At 36.2% G+C, this 27907-nt stretch overlaps 1 protein-coding gene and 2 long non-coding RNA genes across 3 annotated transcripts in view; 2 read left to right on the top strand and 1 right to left on the bottom strand.

The window, feature by feature from the left end:
* The window catches only part of LOC100370992 (nuclear receptor subfamily 6 group A member 1-like), a 126412-nt gene extending 120413 nt beyond the window's left edge, over positions 1-5999 (bottom strand). The window contains exon 1 of the mRNA XM_085492133.1: positions 5692-5999. Coding sequence (XP_085348259.1) covers positions 5692-5752 — 61 coding nt within the window. The 5' untranslated portion in view covers positions 5753-5999. The remainder of the gene's footprint in view (positions 1-5691) is intronic.
* The window catches only part of LOC144344954 (uncharacterized), a 44662-nt gene that overhangs the window by 4612 nt on the left and 12143 nt on the right, over positions 1-27907 (top strand). The gene's annotated exons all lie outside the window — the stretch shown is intronic.
* LOC146732722 (uncharacterized) lies at positions 272-1688 on the top strand. The gene is made up of 2 exons (XR_014926921.1): positions 272-549; positions 1245-1688. It is a non-coding gene; the product is annotated as an uncharacterized LOC146732722 (long non-coding RNA).

Genomic DNA, 27907 nt, shown 5'->3' with positions numbered 1-27907 from the left:
AAAAGATTTCTTGTTTTTCGTTAATAGCAGACCCATGGCATATTCAAGATTGGACATAGGATAGAAAGCTATTGCAGGATTTTATTGTGAGCTGAGTTCAGAGACAGTGGAATGGAAGTTGAAAATTGTGCGCACATTTTTTTTTTTTTGGAAATTAATATCACATAATGCCACAGTGGTAATATCTTTCTCGTTTTTTATAGTATTTTAACTTCAACACGCTTTCAAAAATGTTCAACTTTGTTCAAAATTAAAATAGCACTGCGGTCGAGTCAATGAACCTCGTCAAAAATGTTGTTGTTTATCGAGTTGAAAAGATGGTATTATGATCGACACTGAATCATCGACGGGTATTTACTGGTCTTGTGCTTTGAAGAAAAATCGCGCTAATATTCATAACAGCTTTTTGTCGTTGACTCCGAATAGTACGTACATACTATACGCCAATACACTGCGGCGGTATCTTCTAACGTAGTTCTAAATCTCACCTGAAGGCGACAGTCAAATCAGACGCTTATGGAGTACCTGAAAAGCCTTTATCATTATTTGGTAATTTTTGTCAGTTATTCGTTTTTTTTCACTTATAATTGTCACGTCCAGACAAAAGTCGAAGTTATCATTTGTCTGGATTAGAATGTCACTTTCCTTTACAATCGCATTTAACCTCTAACGTCACCAATTATACTCGCTTCCGCCATTTTGAAGCCACACATTTTCGGTTCGATGAATGATAAAAAAGGTGAATATGTTCTAGTCACATGACTTATAACTTTTTGTTTAATTCCATACACCGCTTACATAAATATAACCTAGCTTCAAACCATTTGTTCCCATCATCTCGGAATTTAGTCAGATTTTTTTCTTTAGTTTTTCTTTCGATTTAGACTGATGATTTCCAATAAAAATTCTATGGATTCTGACCTTTTAATGTTATATAATGTTATTTGTCAACTTGCCAAAACTTTGATTTGTTTAATAGTGGTTAGAACTTTTCAAACGTTTCCCACTCAGTGGATCTGTGTTCTCTAGGATACCGTTGCAAAACGTACGCTATGCGTTCAATTTAAATATTGTTGTTGTCGTCTGCTGGAAATACACAAATTGTCGTTCACAACAGAATTGTAACTAAGCATTATTTTTTTGTTTAAATTTTCATGAACTGGCATTTCTTCAAACCTTAAATTATAAATGGGATGTTAGTATTTTGATTTCAGTTATATTGTATTTTTATATATTTTTTTTAGCTTGGCCAATGACCAACCAACCCTACCATTTGAAGTATAATGATTTATCAGCAGTGTCGGGTACTGTCTGACCCGCCTAACCCGACCCACCTTTCTGGACGATCCTAGCATTTACATCACCTTCACATTATTACAAGACTGTATTTTTTATAGCATCGGAAGAAGAATATGTTATGGTAAATTTGAACATGTTCCATGTGCATTTACGAATACAGGGTTTGAAATTCGACCCAGATAATATCACCGGGTTCTATTTTAACTACCAGTGCAAATACAGCAGAGCTTTACAGAGAGCTTAAATTTACGCTTGAATTGTGCTTTACTTGCAAACAAACCTGTCATATTGTACTATGATTTTTATAATATGTTTTCTACTGTTATATGGTATTTATTTGTCCATAAATAAAAAAAATTGCCGATGCAAACAAATAACCTTAAATACAATCAAGTCTAGTTATACTAAAAATGACATCGCAGTCGTTCGGCCATGTTTGTTAAGTATTTCGACTGGCCAGTTTTACTGGGCTATTTTTGTTGTAAACTCTGTAACTTGAAAACGATATTGCCACGTTTTGTCTTATGAAAAGCTACATTTCTACTCCAATCCTTAATCGTCTTTTGGTTGCCAGGCTACACTGGAAGTTAGACGTCCAGTTTTAGTGTGGTATCCTGAACAAAAATCAGTCGACAGTCAACATTCATCAAATTAAAAAGAAAAAAAAAGGTTTCGAGTCCTTTTTCATTCGAATAGCATTTTCCCAATCTGGTTATTGGGGGGAGGGGGGTACCAAATGATATTTATATATAGAACACACTTTCTTGTAGAAATCAACGCAGACAATTAACTGTGGTGTATCTACAATAATTACACTCCATTTATAGCATTTGAATATATTGCGTAATATTTTTTTTTTACCAATTTTTGAGTGAAGTGCTCTGCATGTGGCCACGCTTAATGGTCTTAAGTTTGGTTCTCTTATCACAGTGGTTTCAGTTGGATACACATTCTCCGTATTTAGAGGCGGAAGATATATCAAAAACACAAGATTTTGTATAAAAACACCGAGTACAGATTTAACATCGCTGAATTATATTGCAGACAGCATGTATGAATACTGAAAACAATAGGCACAATCCAGTGGTTTTTATTATTTTTGTTGGCCATGGTACAAGATAGAAGCACATTTTTGATAGTCGGATACCAAATCATAATATAAAACTGCATGTACACATGCGCGATTTTAGGAAATATTCTGAATATTCTGTAGTCAAGTTATGGGTTGCAGATTTATTACAATGCTATTACAAATCTATGTGTTCTCGTTGGAGAATAGCCCAAGTTTGTTTTGTTTATCTTTGCGATAGTTCTCGTTTTACCATTATTTTATAAAAGAATGGGTCACGACATATATACCCCGGCTAGACACACAAGAAACTGTGTCTAACCACAAATTGTAGCAATGGCCGATAATATGGTTCAAAGTGACGAAGCCATTATACACAGACATGCAATGAGCAACGCCACCCCGCGTTCTTCAAGCGAGGGAGATTCCAGCGAATTACAATGCCGTGGCCAAGTTTATAAACACAACTATTATGTAACAATTCGCTGAATATTAAAACTATAAGTACATGCAAGTGACAGTAAATTCGATTTCTGAAAATCAATGTTTACGCTGAAGTCGGTTCCAAGCGTCGGTGAGCTTGACGTAGCGAGCAAGTTCGGGGGGAAATCACAAGAACTCAATGTCAGTGATGTGAATATGTTTTTCGTTCATAGTAAAACAATTCGGGTAATTGAAACAACATGCTCGATCAAAAACAGTTTTACTAATAATCATGCCAGCAATCAGTTTCTAAAAGCAAATAAAATTAGATAAATCGATGGTGTTAATGACTGATCGCCTGTACACAAATAGTTGTGGCTACGCTGTTTTTTCAAGGGTGACACATGCCAGCGCGTCGGCGGTCGGTACTTACTTATATCCGCCATCACCCGAACGGTACAGAGCGTGGAGTGTTCCAATTTGAAGGTAACAAATTGGTTGAAAAAAACAAAAACAAGACAAAAAGGGCAATTACAGTAGCTAACCACGTTCTTAATGATTGGGTGTTAGCAACAAATCGGGTGGCATTTATACCGTGGTCCCGTAATGCTCTGCGACCACCCAACATTCAGAACGCAACTGCATATCAAAATATACTACCCAGTTCTCCGACGGAAAATAACACCCAAAACCAGACCGAAAATGTCTACAATTAAACCAGTTAGTCTCTTGTATTTTACTTATGTATGTTGTAGTATAATTTTAGAAATGGTGTGTTTCAATACCACTGGTCGTTGTTGTAAGACATGGTGGTCGTTTGGAGGGAAATAACTTCCATTCGTTTAGGTATATGCGTTCGTTTATAACCGGTGGTCTTTGGGCCGATTTTCGAAAACAAGCGAATGTTTTTTTTGTTTTTGTTTTATAATTTTAGTTGATATGCGCTATGTCTTGGAGAGAGGTATGTTCATTTTTTTTTATACTGGTATCTGTGTTCCACTATTTAGTAGTTTGTAGACGGCATCACTCGCCGTCAAGTCAGCGACGCATTGTCAAGCTTTTTGCCATGACTATTTCCAAAGTGGTGAATACCCTACACCCCATGACAACTAACTAAATGAAAAACAATAACAGCATCGATAAATCCAACGAGCAATAACACCCACAATCGGCACAATAATGCAGAATAACACGATATTTTTGCAAAAGTGTTGCGAGCAAAAATGGATAGGGCACGCCACGTAAACTTTGGACATCGTTTTAAATAAGCGCTACCAGCGTGTGATGCACATGTTATCGCAATTGTCCTTGTAAATTCAGGTTATTCTGGGCGATAACATATGATAAGTAAAAACGTACACAGTTTGATGATATTTTATATATATTTTTTTATTAAATTTAATAATCAATCCATTTTTTTTAAATTTAGATAAACGCGTCGTAGACCGGGAAGGTATGAGGATTCCATAAAATGGCCGCGTGGACCGGTACCGGCTGCCATGGCACAACATTGGGAAAGCAAGCTAGATACGACAGTACAAAATCGTTATTCTGTTAATTTTTTCACCTGGCGACCCAGGTTAATACATGACACAACGAGGAGACCATTTATAGTCGCGACTGTGATGTGTTTGACATCGGTCAAGCTAAAATACCAAGCAATTAGCCCCAGTATTCGACACACCAAAAATACGTTTTTTTTGCCGCTGGTACGATTATTGTTTTCTGGCTTTTTGCCACAAGGGCTTGGCCAGACATAACATTGTATTGTCAACTTTACCCAAATTGCCTTCATATACAGATATACAATTCAAGCTGACACATGGGGTGGTCCTCCATCCATTTTTTGGGGATGGGCGACTATGAGACGACTCAAGTTGTTGCTTTTTAAAAAAATATTATTAATATTACTTGCACTCCAAAGACAATTTAAAATCAAGAAGAAGACTGGCATCGTTCAAGAAGAATTACGAATGACGTCGATATTTACATGAGTCAGGTCAAAATATTTGGGGACGGAATAACCTGTTGTGGGAGGTTTCATCGAAGTATTGTATTTGGATTGCATTTACCTAGTATTCGCTGACGGCCTTGTCTCTCAAAATGACAGACACCGATGTGAGTGGATGTGTTTCTAGACCAGTACGGGTTGTTGTCTGCCGCTAATCTATACATAGTGGCGGGGCTTGGTAGTAGCCTCGGACAGTGGGGTTACGATTCTCACAATAACCAACAATGCTCCTTATATATTCCTTATCGGTATACTACTCAAATGTATAAAATAACACAGCTTTTCGTTTTAGTATTACAGGGAAAAAATATGAAGCGTGGTGTTACTGGAGGCGATATAGCGCACTACAGCACCTGGCGATAAAATTACTACCAACAACTCTGAACAACGACGAACAACGAGAAAAAAACCCAAACAAAATATAGAGAAGACACAGCATATCAAATCTGTTCGGCTGGGTACTGCTCCAAATATACTGGTAGTAGCTTAATCTGTCGGGCGCGTCAACATGCGGCTATCATGCATAAAACATAGGCGTGCTTTGTATCTATACGTAAGAGTCGTCGATTTCGAGTAGTAATGTTCATTAAAGGTAGACCGGGAATTCTGGTCTGAATCCCTAGCTATTAGTATGTGGACAACTTTCCCATGTGTCCAGACTAATCGCGCGATATTTGTCTTTTAAATCGTAGCCAGCATGTGTAGATTTTCAAAAGTGGGCCGCCTGCAAAATACAGTTCCATTTGCATGCAATAAAGCCGTCTACGAAGTAACATATATTACACAACACACTAGTTCCGACACTCATACACGCAAACACAACACGCATAGACGTGAGTCGGTGGCACGATGCCCGAGTAATGTTTGAAAATCATGGTCAAAAACCTACCGATTCTAGCTGCGCTGAACATAGCACCTGGCTGTGCCATCTGGAAGGGAAAAGTTGCCATAACGAAATGATGAACCACCCCTGTTTGGCGAGTGTACCTTCTTCCAACTCCGTTGAACCTCCTGCCTTCTCACGTACACATGCAGACGGTTGACAATATATCAAGTCTATATCTGGGCTAACTAAGGACTCCGGTAAATACCAAATAACATTGAACTATACTATAAATAGGACGAAATGACATTTAATGCGCATGTCTCCCTAACTCTGTGATTACTCGCTACAATTGTCGTCACCCACTCGCTGCAACGTTCGTCGATTCTGAAACGTCGCGTTTGTTCTAGGAAAGAAAAAAAATTAGGGGGTCGGCATGATAAGCGGGGGAGGTCATGTTTGAGTGTATGGGGATAGACAGGGGAGATGAATGAAACAACTTGCTAAGGCTACAATTTCGGTGACTGCGGTTCCCTCCTCTAGCCGTCGACACGGGTCGGAGTGCTTGCTGAGCGTGGCTAAGGACTATGGTGGACCGGTGGACGGATCATGTATATATGACCGTCAAACTCACGCCCGTTGTCAAGGTCGACAAAAAAAAAGATGAGGCAGGAAAAACACTTTGCACTTTGCGTACACGCATACATACTTAAATACACTGGTGCATTACTAGTATATCATACATACTTTTTATTTCTGTTATCGCTAATAACAAGCACAGGCAATCCGTAACACGACAAATTTGTGGACAAACACCCACAACGGTCAGAGACAAACTTCGAGAGAAAAAACGAGCATAATTTGTTTTCGGAAATAAACGAGCATAAATAAAAGTTTTCAGAAGTGGACAAATTATCGCTAGTTAATTACATTTGATCCATCTAGCATCTGGGCGTAGTCGGAACTAATCTGAGGGCAGCCATCTTATCGGGAAAAAAAAAAAAAAATAGAGCATGTTACGTCATGATGACACCGATTAATATAATGCTCTATTATAATCTACGCAGGTATATCCCATTGGATAATAACGGTATGGGATAGTTGGAGCTTACTTACTTACGTTGAGTTTTTAAAAAATTGTTTATGAATTTTGTTTAGAAGGTTCAAGCCGAATTAAAGATTATATGTCATATTCGTCAAACTTTCATTAATATGAATTCATACTATTATGAAAACCGTCCATAATGATATGAAAAATGGTTAAAATTGGCATTTTTACACTGGTTTCTATGGTGAAATTATTTATTCATATCTTCAATTTTTGCTCTGTCACATGGAGTGAAAAAGTCATATCGATATATCCATTTAAAAAAAATGCATTGCATTTATGTGCAGTTACATGCTCAATTGTACAAAATTTGTATTTCTGTCCCATAATGCATTGCATATATGTGCAGTTACATGCTCAATTGTACAAAATTTGAATTTCTATCCCAAAATTCATTGCATATATGTGCAGTTACATGCTCAATTGTGCAAAATTTGAATTTCTATCCCAAAATGCATTGCATATATGTGCAGTTACATGCTCAATTGTACAAAATTTGAATGTATATCCCATAATGCATTGCGTATATGTGCAGTTACATGCTCAATTGTACAAAATTTGAATGTCTATCCCATAATGCATTGCATATATATGCAGTTACATGCTCAGTTGTACAACATTTGATTTTCTGTCCCATAATGCATTGCATATATGTGCAGTTACATGCTCAATTGTACAAAATTTGAATCTCTATCCCAAAATTCATTGCATATATGTGCAGTTACATGCTCAATTGTGCAAAATTTGAATTTCTATCCCATAATGCATTTCATATATGTGCAGTTACATGCTCAATTGTAAAAAAATTGAATTTCTATCCCAAAATGCATCGCATATATGTGCAGTTACATGCTCAATTGTACAAAATTTGAATTTCTATCCCAAAATGCATTGCATTGCGTAACATGCTAAGTTGTGCAAAATTTGAATTTAGTCCAAACAGGCTTAAATTGAAATTCTGTTCTCCTTCCATTCAAAATGGCCGACACAGTGGCGAGGTATATAGTTATAGGGAATAACAACATCTTTGACATAAAGTCATTTCATAATATTTCAAGTTCATGTACACACTGGACTACGATTTATTGTAGCAAAAACTCTGTTTTTGCAGTGCACATTATTCGATCAATGACAAATTGAATGCGCATATCCTGAAGTAATTGTACGTACCAGAAAATCGAAACGCATGCGCACTTTCATAGTGCTTTAATGTCTTGAATGCATAATGATGCTTGTAAGCTTCGCCACCATGGTTACTCAGTGCGTGCATGAAACAACAATGCTGGATATATAACAAACTTTAACATTTGTATGGAAAAATAAATCAAACGTTTCAAGGACTGTATTCGATGTTATGGTCACTTTTAAGACCGATTTATGCAGTTTAGACATTTACGGCAGCGACTTGAACTCGTCTTCACGTTTTAGTGGAATAGATGTAAAAGTAATTACATCTCAGTATCGATCACCTGGGTGAATTCCGCTGAATTTCTTGCACAACATTCCCAGACAGGTTTCATTTACATTGTCTCAGATTAATTAATTTGCTCAGTGAATCTATTACTGACTGCAGTAATCGTACCACTCTTGTGCTATATCCATTTGTTTTACCCTTGTAAATGTACTGTAACACATTTATTTTCATATACATATATATTCTATATCATACTATTCTATGACACGCTCTGTTCTGATTAACATATTACAAGACGTACACCGGCCTGCCTTGTCTTCCAATTCAGATATACAATCATAAACCAAAATATTAGAAAAATGTTCGATGATTTGAATCGTTTGTACGATCGTATCAGCAGAATACATGCGTTTCATTTCCTCTCGTAATTGCGCAAATTACTTCAATTGCCATTGTTGCATATATCAGTGGGCTGGATTTGAGGGGTAAAACCAAGTCTCGTGGTCCTCCAAGTCTCGCTTTGTTCAACCAAGTCTCGCGGAATTGAAAAGTACCTGGCAGTGATTTGCTCGATCATTGTGGATACAAGTGTCGAGTTGTGGCTAATTGTCAGCTTATTGATTATGCCTCGTCGTGATTGAACATACACACGCTGTCAATATATTTATTACTGATAAAATGAGTACACGTAAACAACTTGAAGCCTTTCAATGGTAATAAACTTAAATTACAGCAACGGTTAATTTTGCCTAGGCCGATTGACTGAAGGAGCAGGGTAGCATGTTCAACAGAATCGATCAAATGTTATAGCGTACAAATATCGCTCTTACGTTTAAAAAAACTTGCATACGTTTAAACACCGCACCAAAACTTTCAGATGTACGTTTTTAAACCGCATCCACTTGTCTCAGCGGGCCACCGTACAAATTAACGATCATGCTCAGTTCACGTGAAAATTGACATTTCTCTTACGGGTCATTTGAGCTAGTGGCGTAACCTGGAAATATTATCAACAAAGACCTCTTACAATGGCCGTATCGAAAAATATGGAATATCAAAATACAAGAAATTTTCATTTTGGGTGGAAGATTTGTCACAATAGTTGATTTAGTATTTATATGTGACCTTTGTGAATAAACAACATTTGTGTGTTTGTTTACGCACAAAATAGCATTTGGGTATAATAAACTGAGCAAGTGCGCATGCGTTTTGAATTACATTTTTACGGTTGAATTGAGAGATTTTCTCGGTAGGGTGTGTTTTTATCATGTTGTAAAATATGCATTATGAATGACGCGTATCATGGGTTGCACCGCGGTTTGGTCACGTGACGACGCTGCGTAAATTGGGTGTATATTTCACTAGGTCCCATCTTCGTTTACACGCTAACTAAGGCTCGCCTATTTGAAATTATGGGGGTGGTGGGAAGATTTGTTGAAAAAAAACATTGAAAGCTAGTCAGCGAGTGTTGCTGGAACAATTGTTTGCAAAATTCAACAAAAATAAAAAAAATGTACAGACAAGACAACGCGAAAAACATAATTCCACCCCCCCCCCATGATTTTAAATGTTTTACCCCAACGTGTTGGGCGTTGTAAAATTTGTTCTGAAGACTATTTATTACGTAGATTTGTTGTTGACTCGTAATAAACAACAACCAGACCCTGGGACGCTTTAGGTTTTGTTTGAGATTTACGTGTGATTTTCACACGATTTATTTGTTTGTTTACCAGCCTTAATCCTGATTGTGACAAGGGTCTTTAATCCCGATTAGAAAAGCGTGCGAAAGTGAAAGCTTAAGTTAAGCTATGTTGACTTTCAAAGAATGCGAACAAATGTAACCATACCAACGCGTAAAGTGTTTCATTACTTTGCTCTCGATAACTCACTTTGTGCTAGACACAAGAAACAATACTATTATTTGATCCGATATTTGGCACTGCGAAGACATTTTCATTTCATACTTCCGTTAGATTTATTTAATTGTGTTGAAAAAGAATCATTTAATAACTTAATGCGCGGTGGTCGTCGCGCAGCGCGTGTTCGAATTTCATGTAAATAAACAATATATTTTACACGCGTTGTATACGTCGCTATGAGTCCCATATCGAACAGGACACGGCGCGACGACTGCCGCCCTTTAATTTAACACAAACACCAGCCGAATACGTTGTTAATGACGATGATATCACAGACGTCCATGGAATGATTTGTGTCCTGGACCTCATTATACCTTAAAAAAGTTATCATCCAAATGACCAGAAACACAAAATAGACTTCGATGTTGGTTTTTGGTATTGTTCTTGTTATTAGCTTAATACTTCAACAGATAATTTCCGCAACGATAATTTATTGTTTGGTATGTCTAGAAAGGGTGGGGGCATCGGTTCTCGCTTTGTCACGTGGGCCTATTGTATTCTATTTCACCCCAGGCTGAGTATTCAATTTTCGGTTCTGTGATGCCATCTATCAATGGACAAATCACATTTGCATATCGCATACCGTGACCTCGTTCGCTAACATATTTAAATAAATGGCCGAGCAACTATGGGGTCGATTAGTTCCACTGTATTCAATATTTGTCATTATTGGCAAATTAGTCTGAATTTTCATATATCACACAAACCAATTGTCTCAACGTATAATAGATATATTGGCCACTGGGGAATGACGTAGATGGGTCCGTCTTCGTTCGCCCCGGGATAAAAATGCTGGAACTATGGGTCCCACCTCTGTACGTGTATCAAGTAATAGCACAACTGTAGGCTTACATTTTAGAACGTGACTTTCTCGAGTTTTCCTGAATATCACACATATAGCTACTGCGCCATTTATAAAGGAAGGGACCGATAGGGTGTCTCTATTTAGTGATGAAGGGGGGCATTTCTATCGTCATAGCAACTGAAATAAATGTAGTCTATTAGTATCCTGCATCTTTGAAATCTCTCTCATGTTCGTGACTTTTTTATGATACATTGAACTTTTTAAGATTGTTCAACCAAGAAAAAGATTGTGTTAGAATAAAATGTATGGGTGGGGTGAATATAGTAGCATTAGTCGAATCGACACTGACCCGATGGGAGCTCACCTTCTGGTTCAAGTACGCCAAGTGTGAATCATCGTTTTTTCCGTGACACGCGACCCAGAACAATACTCCCCCCCCCCCCACTATGTCCAAATCCCGGTTAAGAAAGCGAAAGAACATTGAGACGTGTGTACGCTGTGATCATAATTTATGTTCAAATATTAAGTTGTAAGAAATCGCTATTATTACATTGGCAATATGTTTGAAGTCGGCACGTCTGCAGTCAGGGCGTGTGTGAGTAAACTAGGCACGCAGTCTGGGCATGTATACGCAATCTACAAGAGTACGGGCGAGTGCACGCAATCTACACACACAGTGTGGACATTTAAACGCGAATTCAACATAACTGAATTGCCCCGTTATTTATTGATTAATTGGGGGTGTGAATGAATTAAACAGTCGAGTAATTAATCTGAAAATAAGAACCTTAAAACACAGATGTTACTTGCAAATGCACGGTTTATTGAACCAATTAACACCTCTGTTCTGTGATTAACCGTTACAGGTTGTGTTTATGTAAGTTGTAGGTAAATGTTGTAAGCGTCTCTACGATTGGTTGAGAGGTTGTCAAGACGTCGTAAGCAGTCATTTTCTTTGCCGAAATCTTCCACGGGCCGATCAGTTTCACCACAGCGATTGGTTTTAAAAGAAATCAGCATTTTAGTGTTCATTACAGTGTTTTATTGTTGACAAATCTCACTATAACATTTTAGTGGTGAATTAATTTGATTAAAATATTGGGAGAGCAGCCCCAAATCACTGGATCTCATAAATTGGGTTGTCAAAAATAAAGACCTACATTTGTCTTCCAATATCCGATTTGAATTCTACCTTTTTTGGAAAAAGTGCCTCGCAGACTGTGAGTGACAAAACACAGTCGTTGACAGATTTCATGTTTCTCCGCGAAAAAAAACAAACCAGATTCACAGTTGAACGAAGTGAACGCACTAGTTATCGTACCAGTAATTTATTCTCTAATTTTTATTGTCATTAATCAAATTTAAAAATAGTTTCTTCCTTTTGTTCATGTCACTATATCATTTAGCAAGTATTGATCGTGAAAAGGGCGCCAAAGACCATTACCATCAAAACGTGTACTGTTACAGGATAAACACATCCTGATAAAGAAATAGTAATAATAGTATCATTTAACAATTATAATATCTTTAGCTGGCAATTAGTTGCTTAAATCTAGAGACAGTTATAAGCATCACGTGACTAAAAACTACATTAAAAAGATATTACACGTTATATGGGACGGTTTTATTATTTGCGCGCAGTATGGGGAGATGGTTTACTGTTTGACATTCGTGTCAGCTTGCGAACCTATCCGCTACAGTGTGTAGGTCCCAGCGGTCAGTTTCATTTAGTTCTCAACTGCGACAGATGCGAAGCGTTTTTTTAATAGCCGTACCAACATATGTGATGACTCTTTTCAGCTTTCAGTTCATATAGAAAATCGTAATATCTTTTTCCGCGCAACAGATTGTTCAAGACTAATTAATATTGTTGATATTCCACCGTATTGTTCGATGGCAGTAGATTGTATAAGCAGGCACGTGTCATTTGGAAAACGGCCACCCAACGTTTTGCTAAAGGGGAATAGGGCATTTATGAATCTCAAAGCAGATGTTTTTAGCCTACTTGTGATTTCATCAGCAGTTATTTATATTTTTATCTTAATGAATTACATTTACTTTTACAAATGAGCACATAAAGCTATGCATATTTTTTTTTTAATAAATATTTTTAGTTTTGTTTTTTTAAGACATTTTACAATTGTTTGCGGATTTGACAATGCACCAGGTTGTACCATTGTGTCTGAAACATCGATTGTTGCATGCTCACTGCTGACTAACTTGACAGTATTTATTTTTTACTGAATTGAAATGTAATACTCCAATAGAAATACTGCACACACATGCCAATACACGTACACTAGTCTGTGAATAGTCTACGTAACTTTTGTCTATAAAAGAAATGTACGAGAACAGCGATTTGCATAATAGACAATTAATTAAACACAGTCTTGTATCAAGCTGTTTCAGGCCTTTACTACGTGGATCCACCCGTTGAAACACTCAATTGTTACCGGAAATGATTTACAGCCTAAATTCTAGAATAATATTAAAAATAATAACGTGACAACATTTTTTCCAGCTATTTGTTCCAATATTAATAATATTCAATCATTAAATTTTATTTCGGAATAATGTCGCTGGAATGACTCATATTTTCAATTATAGGGGAAACGTAACGGCGTGGTTTGTACTGCCTGGGAGAAATGTTGCTTGCTGGTTTCTTTAATTGGTCCTCTACTTTTGCTACAGAAACCTCGAGAAATACTGGTGAAATGTTAACAGTAACTTCATTAATGCGTACAAGCAAACCACTGATTCACTAACAACCCTCCATCTGACGTGAAAATATTCCATATGTGGATGTCTTTGATGGAACTTGATATGCCTTTGACAAGAACGGAGATGCCTTCGATGAAATAGGCGTGTGTTAGATGCGATTGGACGTGTCTTTAATAATCATGATCGTGTCTTCGATGAGGCTGACATGTCTTTGATGAAACTGGATATGTCTTTCATGAGACTGGACATGTCTATGATGAGACTGGACATGTCTTCGATACGACCGACATGTCTTCGATGAGGCTGACATGTCTTTGATGAGACTGGACATGTCTTCAATCAGACTGGAAATGTCTTCAATGAGACTCGATATGTCTTTGATGAGACTGGCATGTCTTCAATAAAACTGAATAGTGTTTTTGATGAGACTGGACATGTCTTCGATAAGACTGGACATGTCTATGATAAGACTGGACATGTCTATGATGTGACTGGATATGTCTTTGACGAGACTGGACATGTCTTTGATGAGACTGGACATGTCTTTGATGAGACTGGACATGTCTTCGTTAAGACTGGACATGTCTATGACTAGACTGGACATGTCTATGATGGGACTGGATATGTCTTTGATGAGACTGGACATGTCTTTGATGAGACTGGACATGTCTTTGATGAGACTGGACATGTCTATGGTGAGACTGGATATGTCTTTGATGAGACTGAACATGTCTATGACTAGAGTGGACATGTCTATGACTAGACTGGACATGTTTATGATAAGACTGGACATGTATATGACTAGACTGGACATGTCTATGATGGGACTGGATATGTCTTTGATGAGACTGGACATGTCTTTGATGAGACTGGACATGTCTTTGATGAGACTGGACATGTCTTTGATGAGACTGGACATGTCTATCATAAGACTGGACATGTCTTCGTTAAGACTGTACATGTCTTTGATAAGATTGAGCATGTCTTTGATGACACTGAATATGTCTTTGGTGAGTCTAGACATGTCTTCGAGGAGACTGAACATGTCTTTGATGATACTTGACATGTCTTCAATGAGACTGGATATGTCTTTGATGAGACTGGACATGTCTATGACCAGACTGGACATGTCTATGATAAGACTGGACATGTCTATGAAAAGACGGGACATGTCGTCATTAAGACTGGACATGTTTTTGAGAAGATTGGGCATGTCTTCGATGAGGCTGGATATGTCTTTGGTGAGACTGGACATGTCTTTGGTGAGACTGGACACGTCTTTGATGAGACTGAACATGTCTTTGATGAGACTGACATGTCTTTGATGAGACTGGATATGTCTTTGATGAGATTTGACATGTCTTTGATGAGACTGGATATGTCTTTGATGAGATTTGACATATCTTTGATGAGACAGGGCATGTCTTTGATGGCACTTGGCATATTGTTGTTGATAGATATACAGACTATTAATTCCTAACAAATACTTCTATACATTCTACTGAGATTGGAACACGGCTGTGCGGCAAGTTGTGTTCAGTCTTTCTAAAACACTGTCCGATTGACAGCCATTTTCAGCATGTCTATGGAACATGTTTATATAGTATGTTATCTTAATGAATTATGTTGCAGATGTTACACATCCATCTACAATACTTATGCCTCATGTTTATAGATATGATCTAAAACATTTGTAAATTTAAATTTGTTTGGTTTAGTGAAAAAACAATCCGCCTGTCAGTAATTGCCACCAAAAGGTTCAATGTCCATAATTTCTATTCAGCAATGAGTGGTTATATAAACACTTGTCACATTCGTAACACAAAGTTTGTATGTTAATATTCCTGTCTATCCGACCCAGTCATCTTTGACCTTTGACCTTTCTGCCAGAACATCACGAATAGGGTGGAGCTGTGCCATCAACGGTGACGTATCATATATAATTGTTCAGCAACGACTGTTCACAGGGAAGTAAACAATCGTGAAAGTGGCATCTTCGATAAGATCGCTTGAGATCTTGGATTTTCGTCCAGCCATACATTATGTTCTCAACGCGGCGGACAATAATTATTTACTACCGTCGTTCGAATAAAGAACATGAATTATTGCCTAATTATTCATGTACGAGAAGGTCATGGCCCTCTGTTTTTGGCAAGCAGTGACAACCGTCAGGAAATGACGTAACGTGTAAATAAACTTCAAATTGTAAGTGTCTTAAATTCCAGATAAACGAAAACAAATATATTTAAACATTCAGTTAATCAGGCGACTCAAACTCACGATCACGGTAAGCGCTACCTGCGATGCCACGTTCACTGCCCTAGTGGGTACTGTTGAAAACAACACAATAGCTCACAGTCAGAGATTGACTCTACAATACAATGATTCATATCTAAGAATTGTCAATCTGATTGATCTATGAGCATATTTATTTATTTATTTATTCATTCTTGCATTCATAATTTTATTTATTTATTTATTTATTTATTTATTTATTTATTTATTTATTTATTTATTTATTTATTTATTTATTTATTTATTTATTTATTTATTTATTTATTTATTTATTTCATGAGCGTTTGACGTGACTGTATCAGCAATACATAGAACTAAGTATTTATCTGGCGAACGCAAGGACGTTGTCACGTGGTGCACTCCACTATGTGGGTCAGCAGACGACTGGAATATAATTTACCACCCCCTGTGTAATTAATGAATCTCTCGGGCGTAAAATACACTAGGCTCAGCATGTCTGGGCTCTTTAAAATGCAACTAATACACATCAACAATTACATATGAATACATGCGTCAAAATAAAAAAATATATATATATATACAAATAAAAAAAGTGAATAAAAACATAAATAAAATATTGCGATAAATGTCGTCTACAGACAGCGCAGACTAATCTGTCAATCCCATGGACGAATCCATTTCATTAAAGGTGACAAGGCGGTCGTTAAGCGACACGGGAAACGAGTTCGATCTATATTTTCATTTAACGGGGGTGTAATCGTCAAAAAATTACATAAATTTCGACAGAAAAGTAAGAAAGAACCTTTTTTTCATTTATGTTTCAAATATCGATGAATGGCGAATAAATCTACGATAATAATAATAATAAAAAAAATAATAATTATGATGATGTTTTAAAATGTTATTATTTGTTTTAATTATTTTTATTTGATTGATCTTTTATTCAAGTCTATTTTCTCGTAGTTATGGGCGCTCGAACGAAACAGTTCACATAATATACAGAGCAAAGAATACTATCAATAAAATAAATCGATTTCAAACAAACAAACATGCATGTGACAACGCTGAGTACATCGATATTGTCTGACCCTTGACACTGTTTGGGTGAACATTAATAGGTGATACAGATTCCACGCCGGCCGCATTTAGTTGTATTCACGCGAGAAGTCATGTGACCTCACGTTGTATTTCAAATTGCTTCATTGAATTAGAATCAACTGGCCTAATCTGGTTTCCAGTTGATGGACTGGAGCAAGTAACAACTGGATAATTTTGAATTTGGCAATATCATTGATGTTTCTGTTATTAAAGGGCGCCAGTCGTCGTGCCGCGTCCTGTTTGATATGGGACTCATAGCGACGAATACAACTGAACGCGTGTAAAATACATTGTTTATTTACATGAAATTCGAACACGCGCTGCACGACGACCACCGCGCTTTAATTGTGACAGCTAAACTCTCAAAAGATAAAAAGTGTGGACATTTCGCTGAAGAGTGTTGTATTTTTATTTTTTTTTTTAAATTTAGTAATCAGTATTTTCATTTGTAATAATATTGTCGTGAACAAAAATTCGTTGAGCAAAATATTGCAAACAAAATCAGATAAGGAATTTTTGTCGTGAACAACATTTTAGGGTTGACCATTTGAAATTTCGAGGGGATCTCTTTACGTACACATATGTCCAGGTTTATTTTTTCAGTTTACACTTTTTTTCATTATAACGTCATACCATTTTATAATGAAATAAATACTTAGGGGTTGACCGTTAGAAATTGTGGGAGGGGGAGATATTGTAGACTGTAAAAAAAATTTTTTTCCCTGCTAAGTGCTAAATGAAAGCGAATTTTGAAATTGAAATTTTGAGCTTGATTTTACCCCGGGGTAACGTGGCTGTAAAATTGATAGTTTTATTTCTGTGATTGATTGAATGTGTGTGGGTTTATTTAATTTCTGTATTTTTTTTTCATATCTACCCCTCCATAAGTTTGAATTGTCACCATTTATGTATAGTACTGGGATCCGCTTACGGAATTTCATTCTACTAAAAATTAGTCGCCCTCAGTCACATCTGATGTTACGATCCTCTACTCGTGCCATAAAAAAAGTTTTCACTATATACGTACATACTTTATTGAAAAGCATTGTAGGGAGTCAATGCGAAGTTATCTGCAAGACTGTGTCTGATTTTCTATACATCAAACATTTACATTTTTTGGGTATGTTTTATTGAATTGCATTTCAAAATAACATTGCATGCACCTGAAAAAAAAATGCATGTGTAAAGATTATATTTACAGCTTTTTCGGATTTTCAGTCTTGATTACGCAAATGATACGCACAACTTATGCTCTGTGTACCTGTTGATTAAAGTATGGCCAGAAATATATGTGGTATCTTCTGTGTCCAATAATACATATTATGCAGCTGTCGTATATTTTTTTTAAAAAATGGAATTTAAATTTCGGGTAAAATATTCCAAATTTAGTAGCAGACTTCAATTTTATGAACGCTGATTTGCGACAGAGTGCACCTTGGACAATATATGTAAATATTATAGAATTAATATCAAAACAGCCGTCATTTTTTTTGAAAACATAATGTACTTTGCAATTCCGAAGTGAAGTTATTTAAAAATACAATTCGCATTCCGATCAATATGGCAGTATAGTCATTTGCATGCCAGACTACCGGTATTTGATGTCTACAAAGTTTAGGCAATACATTCTCATTGGAAAAAAATAGTATATTTGTTTGGTTCTGTCACAGATGAAAGGGCTATGACAGGTCGTTAAAATAACCCCGCCGTTTTATGTCAAACATTGCGCAAGGTTTGGCCAAATAGCTTTTTTTGAAGCGCCGAACACTACCAAAAGTTTATTACAAAGTCGTAGCAAAAGAAAAAGCGTTTTGCTGTAAAAGTGTTCGGGGTTGAATATTAGAAACTCTGGACAGATGATAAATCTGGAGAGAGGAAACTGCACAAAGAATACTTCTGTGACAACTTTCACATGACATTGTACGTATTACCAGGTCTCCCATAAAAAATGAAGCCATTAACTTACATTCAGATAAATTACATTTATTTTGTTCAGTTTAATTAAACTAAAACTAGTTAAATTCAATGAAGTAGACGGAAATAACATTCTGAAATTAACTTAAAATTCATATATTTAAATTAGATTTTAGAGTTAAGGTGAGCTGGTAGGCTGGGTAAACGAACCTTTAGTCTAACGCCAAACACGTTTTTTTTTTAAAAAAAGCAAAAAATAAATTAATAAAAGATTTGCTTTCATGAATACATATTTATATTTATATAAATCGCCCTGAAAAACAATCTAGTTCAAGACTGAGTGGTGGAAAACATTGTGAACATTTTTTCTATCATTTCCCCTCCCAGCGTGTTTAATGGCCATCTCATAAGAATATAAACGTGTCAACACGGCCACACTTTACCCTGGGTCACGAAGCCTCGCCTGAGTTCAACTAGTATGCAAATTTTGTTTATGAACCGCGTTATAGGTGGCTTGTAGGGAAAAAAAATAAAATGAAATATTTACAAAAAACAAATTCCTCCAGTCCCCGTCAGGTGACCCATTAGCTAATCTCTTCCTTTCTCTCTCTCCAGCATATCGTCGCAGTCACTGCAATGTGATTTCATTTGATTAGTTTTCACCTTGACTGACTTTCATAAGTCGGCCACGGTCGAGGCCATGACATTAACATTCCCGCTTTATTGGTTTCCGGGGCTCGGCATTATCAAGAGTGAACGCTATAACATGTTATTTGTACATTGGATCTTGGCTATCACCTGTATCCGTCCTTGAACTCCTTATTTTAAAGAGCGTCCTTGAAGTCTCGCCTCTGGTCGTGACATCGGGCGATGAACCTCGCGCTTGCCCTACTTCCAGTACAGACAGACATGACACCACCCGCAATTTAAAATATTTTCCTTTGATGTTATCACGGTCGAGAAGAGTTTTAATACTAAATGTCCCAAGTTGTTTTATGAATTGAAATTCCGGCCGTGATCTCCTCTGAAAGTCCGAACGTGGAGGTTAAAAAAACAAATTGGGAGGGTGGTTACGTGCACAGACGCCATTTTATTTGTTCGTTTCAGCCATCCGTTATTACATCACGCCACTTTATGAGTACGCCCACGCTCAGCTGTTCAGGCGACGACTGTCGGCGCTCTAGTTCATGTACACTACCCTATGCATATCTTGCCATGAAGCTGTCAATTGATCGCTTTTTGCGGGTAGGGTCATCTGATAAGAAAACGGGGCACATCGGTGCAAGGTAACGCCGAGATTAAATTACCCACCACTCCAGACGCCGCTTCTCATGACCGTTGTTGCGTAAAAATTGCATAATAATAAACAACCAACAACGCTAATTTGCATACGAATAGACTGTCTGGGACCCATAACCCGGACCACTCAGCAGCATAAAGATTATATCCGCCTTTTATTTCGTTAGGGCGCCGTTTGTTTCGGACGGCCTCTCTTGACTGCGGAGTACAGAGGTCGACACTTATGTTTCGATGGGTATACCTTCTTGATTTGCCCGCTGCACTGGATTTAAGCGGAGAACTAACACCTGCACCATCAAACCAGCTACTTATAGCTACTTCACAGAGAAATTTAAACGGTTACATAAAAAAATAGGAAGAACTGTATATAAAACAAATCTACAAAAAACTCTCATTCAAATAAAAACAGGTGAGAAATAATAAAGGTAAAACAATGAAATATTTCTTACAAAACAATTCCTTATCACTGTATAATGTTTAAAAACAACTCAAACACACCAATATATCATATCTGTGGGCAGTATTTAAGGAATTTGAGGTTGGAGGTGTAGCTGTCTACTGTTTATGCTATTTTTAATATACTGGCCAAGTCGAATATGGATGGAAATTTTGCTATTGTGCATTAGCATTACACGTTTATTTTCGATACCATTCATCAGAAACAGCTTTCAGCGTTTTCGGCCAAGTATATCTCGGTCCCTGTTTCTATTTTAAGACGGTAATCACTCAAACAGAATCTCGTAATAAAATCACATAAAATCTAATCGAACCAAATCAAATAAAATCTTCTTAGCTACCAGAACTTTTCGCTGTCAAAGAAAAGGTGAAATTTATAGTTTGATTGCAAGGACAAAAATGACTGGTTCGCGTCGGAATAATAAGAATGCGTCAAACTCGACAGTCCAGAATGTATCCAAGTATAAGCAAGAGCTAACTAACCTAACACTATGAAGAGAAATGTGCAACATGAGTATATCCGACATTTTAAACGTGTATATTGACACTTTAAGCAACTTCGAAAATTAATAAGGGAAACATTTAAAACGAAACACAAAACTCATAAAACAGAACACAGTTAATAACAATATATTTTTTGCATCCTTCGAATTTATTGCATTTTTAAATGCGGTGTTTCCATCAGTTAATAGTAATACATATAAATAAAAAAAATAATAATTATTTTTATAAAACATGTTGGACAGGATTGTCATTTCTTTACATGAATGAGCTGTGTATAAAGTTTCCAACCTTCCTTATTATGTTATCATCATCAGTACTCATCACATTTTTGGAGTTCGCTTTTCATATCTCTTGATATAACTATTACTATTAAATTTACAGAGGGAAGATAAACACATTCACACTCTGGTGCCTGATTGTCTCGTTTTTTTCAATCAACAAGATATATGCCATTCAATTACAACTATGTAATGTTTTTATTTTTCCTTGAAAACTTGTCCCGCAGATAGTCCACTCCTACAATGGAAGATTACATGTCCTGAGAATTTCATTCAATATTTTCTTTTTACAATAACGATTTGAACCTATTCTCTGTTACAAATACACTAGTTGTCGCTTCTTTAGGATTGCTTAATTCACATTAACAAGAATATGAAATATCCGAGTCTTTATTTTTTTCATAAAACGTTTTGATCTTTATTGAATATGTCACCGTTTCCGATATTGTTCTTACAATCTGATTAACATCAAATATTGTATTTCCTACTGGGTTTTATTTGGAGTAAAAATTCAGTAAGCAAAGTAAGATCAATTACTAAATGAAAATAACCTAGTTCAACGATGGAAACCAGGTAATGGTGTCTCATTACATGGTGCCCGATTACTAGTTATTATTTTTATGGTCAATAAACTTTACATTAAGAACCAAATAAGATATTTTTATGTATTTTTTCATCTAACGTTTTCACTTTGTGTTTTCTTCTTTGTACATCTTCATCCGAATAACACCAAATACGTTTATTATCTACTAAGATTCAATTGGATTAACAATTCACCGACAAATACGAGATCAATTATTAAATAATAACATTGAGTATCACATTTCAACGATCATGCATTTTCAAATTCAAGACAAAAGATAATTAATCAAAAAATAATTAGAAACGATATAAATATATTTATAAACTGTTTTTATTGATGAAACCAATAGCAAAATACATTAAAAACGCAAACTCTAAACGAATAAAACAAATAGTTCGGGTAGAATTACCATCACATTGATGATAATCCTCTTATGTTGGGTGTATAAAGCACTTTCACATTCTATATATGATTTCCGCATTCGCAAAAAAATTATATTAATTATATAGACACCCATTATGGCTATAGGTTTTTTTTTTTTATCAAGAAAGTCACTTTGAAAGCTTACCATCACCGTATGAATGCTGATAATTTAAATGTCAAATTATTACGCCTAACACGAAATATAGCCAGATTGGCGGACATATACTAAGAATATGACAAACTTGAAATCATTAAATTCAATATTAATTCATTTTTGAACAAATAACAATTTCTACCCACAATTCATTACGAATACATCTGGATCATTAAAGTTCCCTTCCCACTTTGTATGATATGTAGAAAACCTCCTGTAAGAATCATAAAAGCCTTAGATTTTGTACAGTTCAATGATGAATCTTATCTAAGCAGAATCCTGCAATCGAATTTAGAATGAGTGATCACAACAACTAAAATAATGTTTGATTTGGTGATTAGAAACCATGACCTTCAGTGCAGCTATATTTCAAGATTTGTTGCCAGGGCAACGACGTTTATAATGTTCTATGATGATTGCAATACTCAAGTGGAAGGTGTACGGCATGTAATACAAAGTAGGAATGTAGATTTATGAGCAAGTATCGAACATGAAATATAATTATTATTTTTCGCCAAACGTTTCAACTTTTTAATAATTGATATTTTTCTTACAATCCGATTAACATTAAATATAGTATTTCTTACTGGATTCTATTGGATTAACAATTCGGCGAGTAATGTGTGATAAATTATTAAAACAGTCTAGTTGACGTTGAGTTTTTCAATTCAATAGTGTAAATACTTAAAATATGGTCTATTATTATAGACATCTGTCATCGTAACACCATAAGTTACAGCGTGCCGTAATTGTGCGGTATTTTACTTTTTTTTTTTCATCCTACCATATTAGAAAATTCGAATTCCAAATATGGAATGATTACGCGCGTATGCGTCTTCTAATGATAAAAACAAACATGGCTGCCACCAGGGTTTGACCGGACTCCACACAAAGAAGTTCGCTGATTCTGTTCTAACATTTTGGACTTCGGCATTCCCATGGTGTATCCTTGGAAGAAAAAGATGTATAATGTTATGCGCGTCGGTCGATACTCCTGCTATACTGTCTGAGTGCATACTTTGAGGTATACTCGTAATAACCTTATATTCTTCGTTATGGAGTTTTGAAAATAATAATTGGTCTCCAAACTCATGTCCATTTTTAGATATTATTCCCCGGACGTCACTTATGGCGGAAGTGACGTTTAAGTTCATGGAGCTTTGTTGAAGATGTTTGTGAACGACTTTTTTTAAATATTATCATTTGCTGTTGAATATTTATATACCTGGTAATTTATACACAGAATACGTCATATCAGTGGCGGATCCAGAGGGGGGCAGGGGGGGCATGCCCCCCTCAAAACGCATGACGATTCATATCATCTGGATTACGCATAGCTTCTCTGCGATTTACGCTCCGTATATCTTAAGCGAAGCTTGGTCCCCCCAAATACATTTTGCTGGATCCGCCACTGCGTCATATGATGTTTGTGCTAGCTTGGTTGCCATTCAGATGAGAACATCGTGTTTAACAATATGATTATAAAACATGATTTTATTAGAATACCAATGCTTTATAAAATTGCTGGTAACCTTATTTTTGTTATATACAAAGTATTTCACTCGTTCTAGCCTTACAAGATGACGAATATGTGGTTTGCCTGCTGGTTTTACAAAACTGTTGTTATTCCGTCTGATTTGCATAATCACAGTAGATTATTTTGGCGCAGTAAACATCTTTGACGAGTGAAACAAGAAAACAAATTCAAATATCAGACTTTTGTAGGATGCCATGTGAACGTTTGTCAAACCACTTTTTACTGACAAAATTTGTTGATTGCAAATATATCAGCAAACAATCTCAGACCCCATCGAATAAGAACCACAACAGGATGCTGTGATGTCATTGTCCGAAACAAAGCTTCGCTGTCATGTAGTGTCATATACCACATCTACAAATATTACTTTTCACTGCATTGAATAGCTCAACAACAGTATTGGAATATTCGGGCAAGCAGCTCTAAATTTGCAGCGGGAATTTTGGCCAAATTACACCGTATAATGTTATCAATTTTCTTTTATCATCGCAATGCCTTAATTTACAGCGTGCCGTAATTTTGCCATATAAGGAAATTCGAATTCCAAATATGGAATTATTACGCGCGTAAGCGTCCTCTAATAATAAAAACAAACATGGCTGAGACCAGGGTTTGGCCGGACTCCACACAAAATAGTTCGGAGATTCTGTTCTAAACTTTCTGGATTTCGACATTCCCATGATGTATCCTTGGGAGGAAAAGATGTATAATAACAAGGTTATTACGAAGATACCTCGTAATAACCTTATAATATTCCACGTTTCAGCATACTCCCATCCTAAATTTTAGCTTAAAGGGCGTTGGTCGTCGCGCAGCGCGTGTTCGAATTCCATGTAAATAAACAATGTATGTTACACGCGTTGTATACGTCGCTAAGAGTCCCATATCGAACAGGGCGCGGCGTGACGACTGCCACCCTTTAAACGTAACCACAAAACTGAGGCTGCCGCTTTGAATAACAATTATTAAATGTGGACTGTTTGCAAAGGTAGGTTAGTCTAATCGTTGTTTATTTTGATGTGCACTTGTCACAGTCTAATACAAATCTGATTACCACGAAATCGATGATCCTTTTTTTCGAGATAGTGATTACGTCACAACTTATGGAGGTCGATTGATTTATTTAGTAATGTTTCATCGAGTCTTAGTCACGTGATAGTAAAACATTATTACATGGGATTTGAAAGTTGATTAAAATAATTACTAGTAATCAATCACGCTGATACAGACAACATTTTTTATTATCTTTATAATAAAGATAATGGCAACATTGACAAAGTACGTGCGTTACCCACTCAAATATTATTCAGGACAAAAGTCGAACAAAAATATAGCTTCCTTTATATTCCAAAGCAACATTTTGCATGCGTTTATTTCAATCTGTTCTATTGAAGCGGGAAGGTTGTCACCTGCGCACGCGCGGGAATTGGGTCCCAAGCGACTATAACAACGCATGCTAAAAACGCAAAGGTTCATGGGTAGACGCTTGTTTGTATGACCATCTGACGCATGCGCAAGTGACGACTCCTCCGGTTTAACCTTTTGAGCACCATTAATTTTGCTTATATTTTTCTGTAATTTTTTGTTAATTTTGAGTCAAATCGACGTAATTACCCATGGGCTACATGTTTTGGTCAATGATCTTCGTGAAAGATGGAATAAGTTTACATTGGCATTCACAGATCAAGGAGTTCTAACATTCATATCGTTAACTGGTAAATAACACTTAATATGTATATATATTGTTATGGTTACGTGAAAAAAAGGAAAAAGTATTTAACGAGGTAAATGGGGCATTGTCAATCTAGTAAAGACAAGACGTCTCCGTGTAACAGGAGGATTTCTACTGGTTTCACATGGCTCCATACTATGGATTATTAACAACTTTACCGATATTAACTACAATACCGCTCCGCCGCATGCAATCGATGTACAGTCGATAAAATGAAGAAATTATTATCATGAAACATGACTGGCATGAGATAAGACAGGAAACAACAAATAACGCTGACTGAATATTTCGATGTATGGTTTTTATATAAATATATGTACACACTGTACTGTAATGTTGTCGTAAACTGCTGAAGACTTGTTTTTGTTTTTGAATATATAAGCGGTTTCTGTTCGAAACTTAGGGTCTACATCAGACAAATGTAATTGGTGCCATCTGAGTTTATCTGTGTAACAGTGTTATCATGTTTAACCACAAACTCCTTACTGTAAAGTATCCACTGGGTTTATAATTTCGCTATTTTCGCTGATACTCGCTGTAAAGGGGTTAATTATTACCTGGGTTTTAATTTATTTTTTTTCGCTGACTGGAAAATGCGCTAAATTAAAACCCAGCTAATATGTAAAATTTAGCATAGAACACATTATCTAAATGATCAAACCGTGAATTTAAAACCCACTGAATATGCCTGAAATGGTGAGTCAGCGAAATTTAAATCCAGTGGAAATTAGTCATTTTACAGTAGGTAAAACCCGCTAAATTAAATCTCCGCGAACATGAATAACAACAGAGCTCGTTTTTTCGAAATATAAACCCAGTGAATATCCACAAAATATCAAAATTGTAGTGAAATTAAATGTCAGAGAAAATAAGCGGTTTTACAGTATATCGGCCAAAATTACTATTTGATTGTTGAAGCTAGTAGTCGTTTTCCACAAAACACTGACCAATGCGTCTTATGCAAATGACTTCGGAAATGTACACTAAATAGGTTGGGGAGAGTGAGATAATGCTAATGATTAATTAATTAAAATCGTCACATTTGTTATAAACTATGGTAGATATCCAACCATTAGTATAGTAGTCAAATTCAAGGCACAGATCTAAGTATGAAGCGGAAGAAACAGAAATTGTAGTTTCATTAATCCCAAGTTCAACTGGACACATTTTCGCAATATAATCATTACATTTAGAAGTATGAATGTTGAGAACATCGGAGTGCTAAATTAAAAGATTGTGCATCTTCATATCTTTCGTTTTTAACTAATTTCTGTATTTCAAATTCGGCTTCATACGAATAAACAAAGAAGTTGGTCACCAACTGGGCAAAATTCAGTCGTTCCCATTGGAATGATGACACTTTGTTGAAAAACATATACCCCATAACTCGTCAATTATGTAGTCAGTCAGAAATTCCACCTTCCCGATAGTGCATTCTTCACCATAGTTTAGCTTCGCACCGGACTTTTTCTTAGAAAAGATAGAATCGTAATCAACTTCAGTCTATATATATATATATATATATTTTTAACGACTAGGACTAGTTCTTTCAAAACAATTCTCGATGTATAAAACTCCAATTAATCATACTGTATCAACGATGGAAAATTTAAATTTGAAGTCTCTTCGGCTTTTTAAAATTTTTACATTAGATTTATTATTTCTGAAACCGTAACTAGGAAACAATGTTTAATAACTTTAAACAACAAATATCAGTTCTCTAAAAAACACTGGTCTGAGATGAGACAAAATGGTAGCGTTGTACATGCTCAACTTCAGCTTATGGATTTGAAAAATGGCTTTGTCGCATGTCAAACCATGGGCGAGGTCTCTCTACACTTTCCTGGATGACTCAACAAATATTTGGTTGTCGCCTATGGCAACGGTCAGGTGACCTCAAGGTAAGTTGGCTACCCGGTGATTCAAGACGACACCGCCATGTTCTATAATTCAAATTAAAAGACTATAGTTACACAAAGGTACGTTCGTAGATTGCACATGAAATATTACAATTGTTGACTCTACAAAAACAAATCTCACACATAGAAGTTATCCTCCAGAAAGTCCCCGGATATATGACC

Source organism: Saccoglossus kowalevskii, chromosome 17 (assembly GCF_978046115.1).
Source record: "Saccoglossus kowalevskii chromosome 17, keSacKowa6.1, whole genome shotgun sequence".
Taxonomy (NCBI): domain Eukaryota; kingdom Metazoa; phylum Hemichordata; class Enteropneusta; family Harrimaniidae; genus Saccoglossus; species Saccoglossus kowalevskii.
This window is presented reverse-complemented; position numbering and strand designations above follow the sequence as displayed.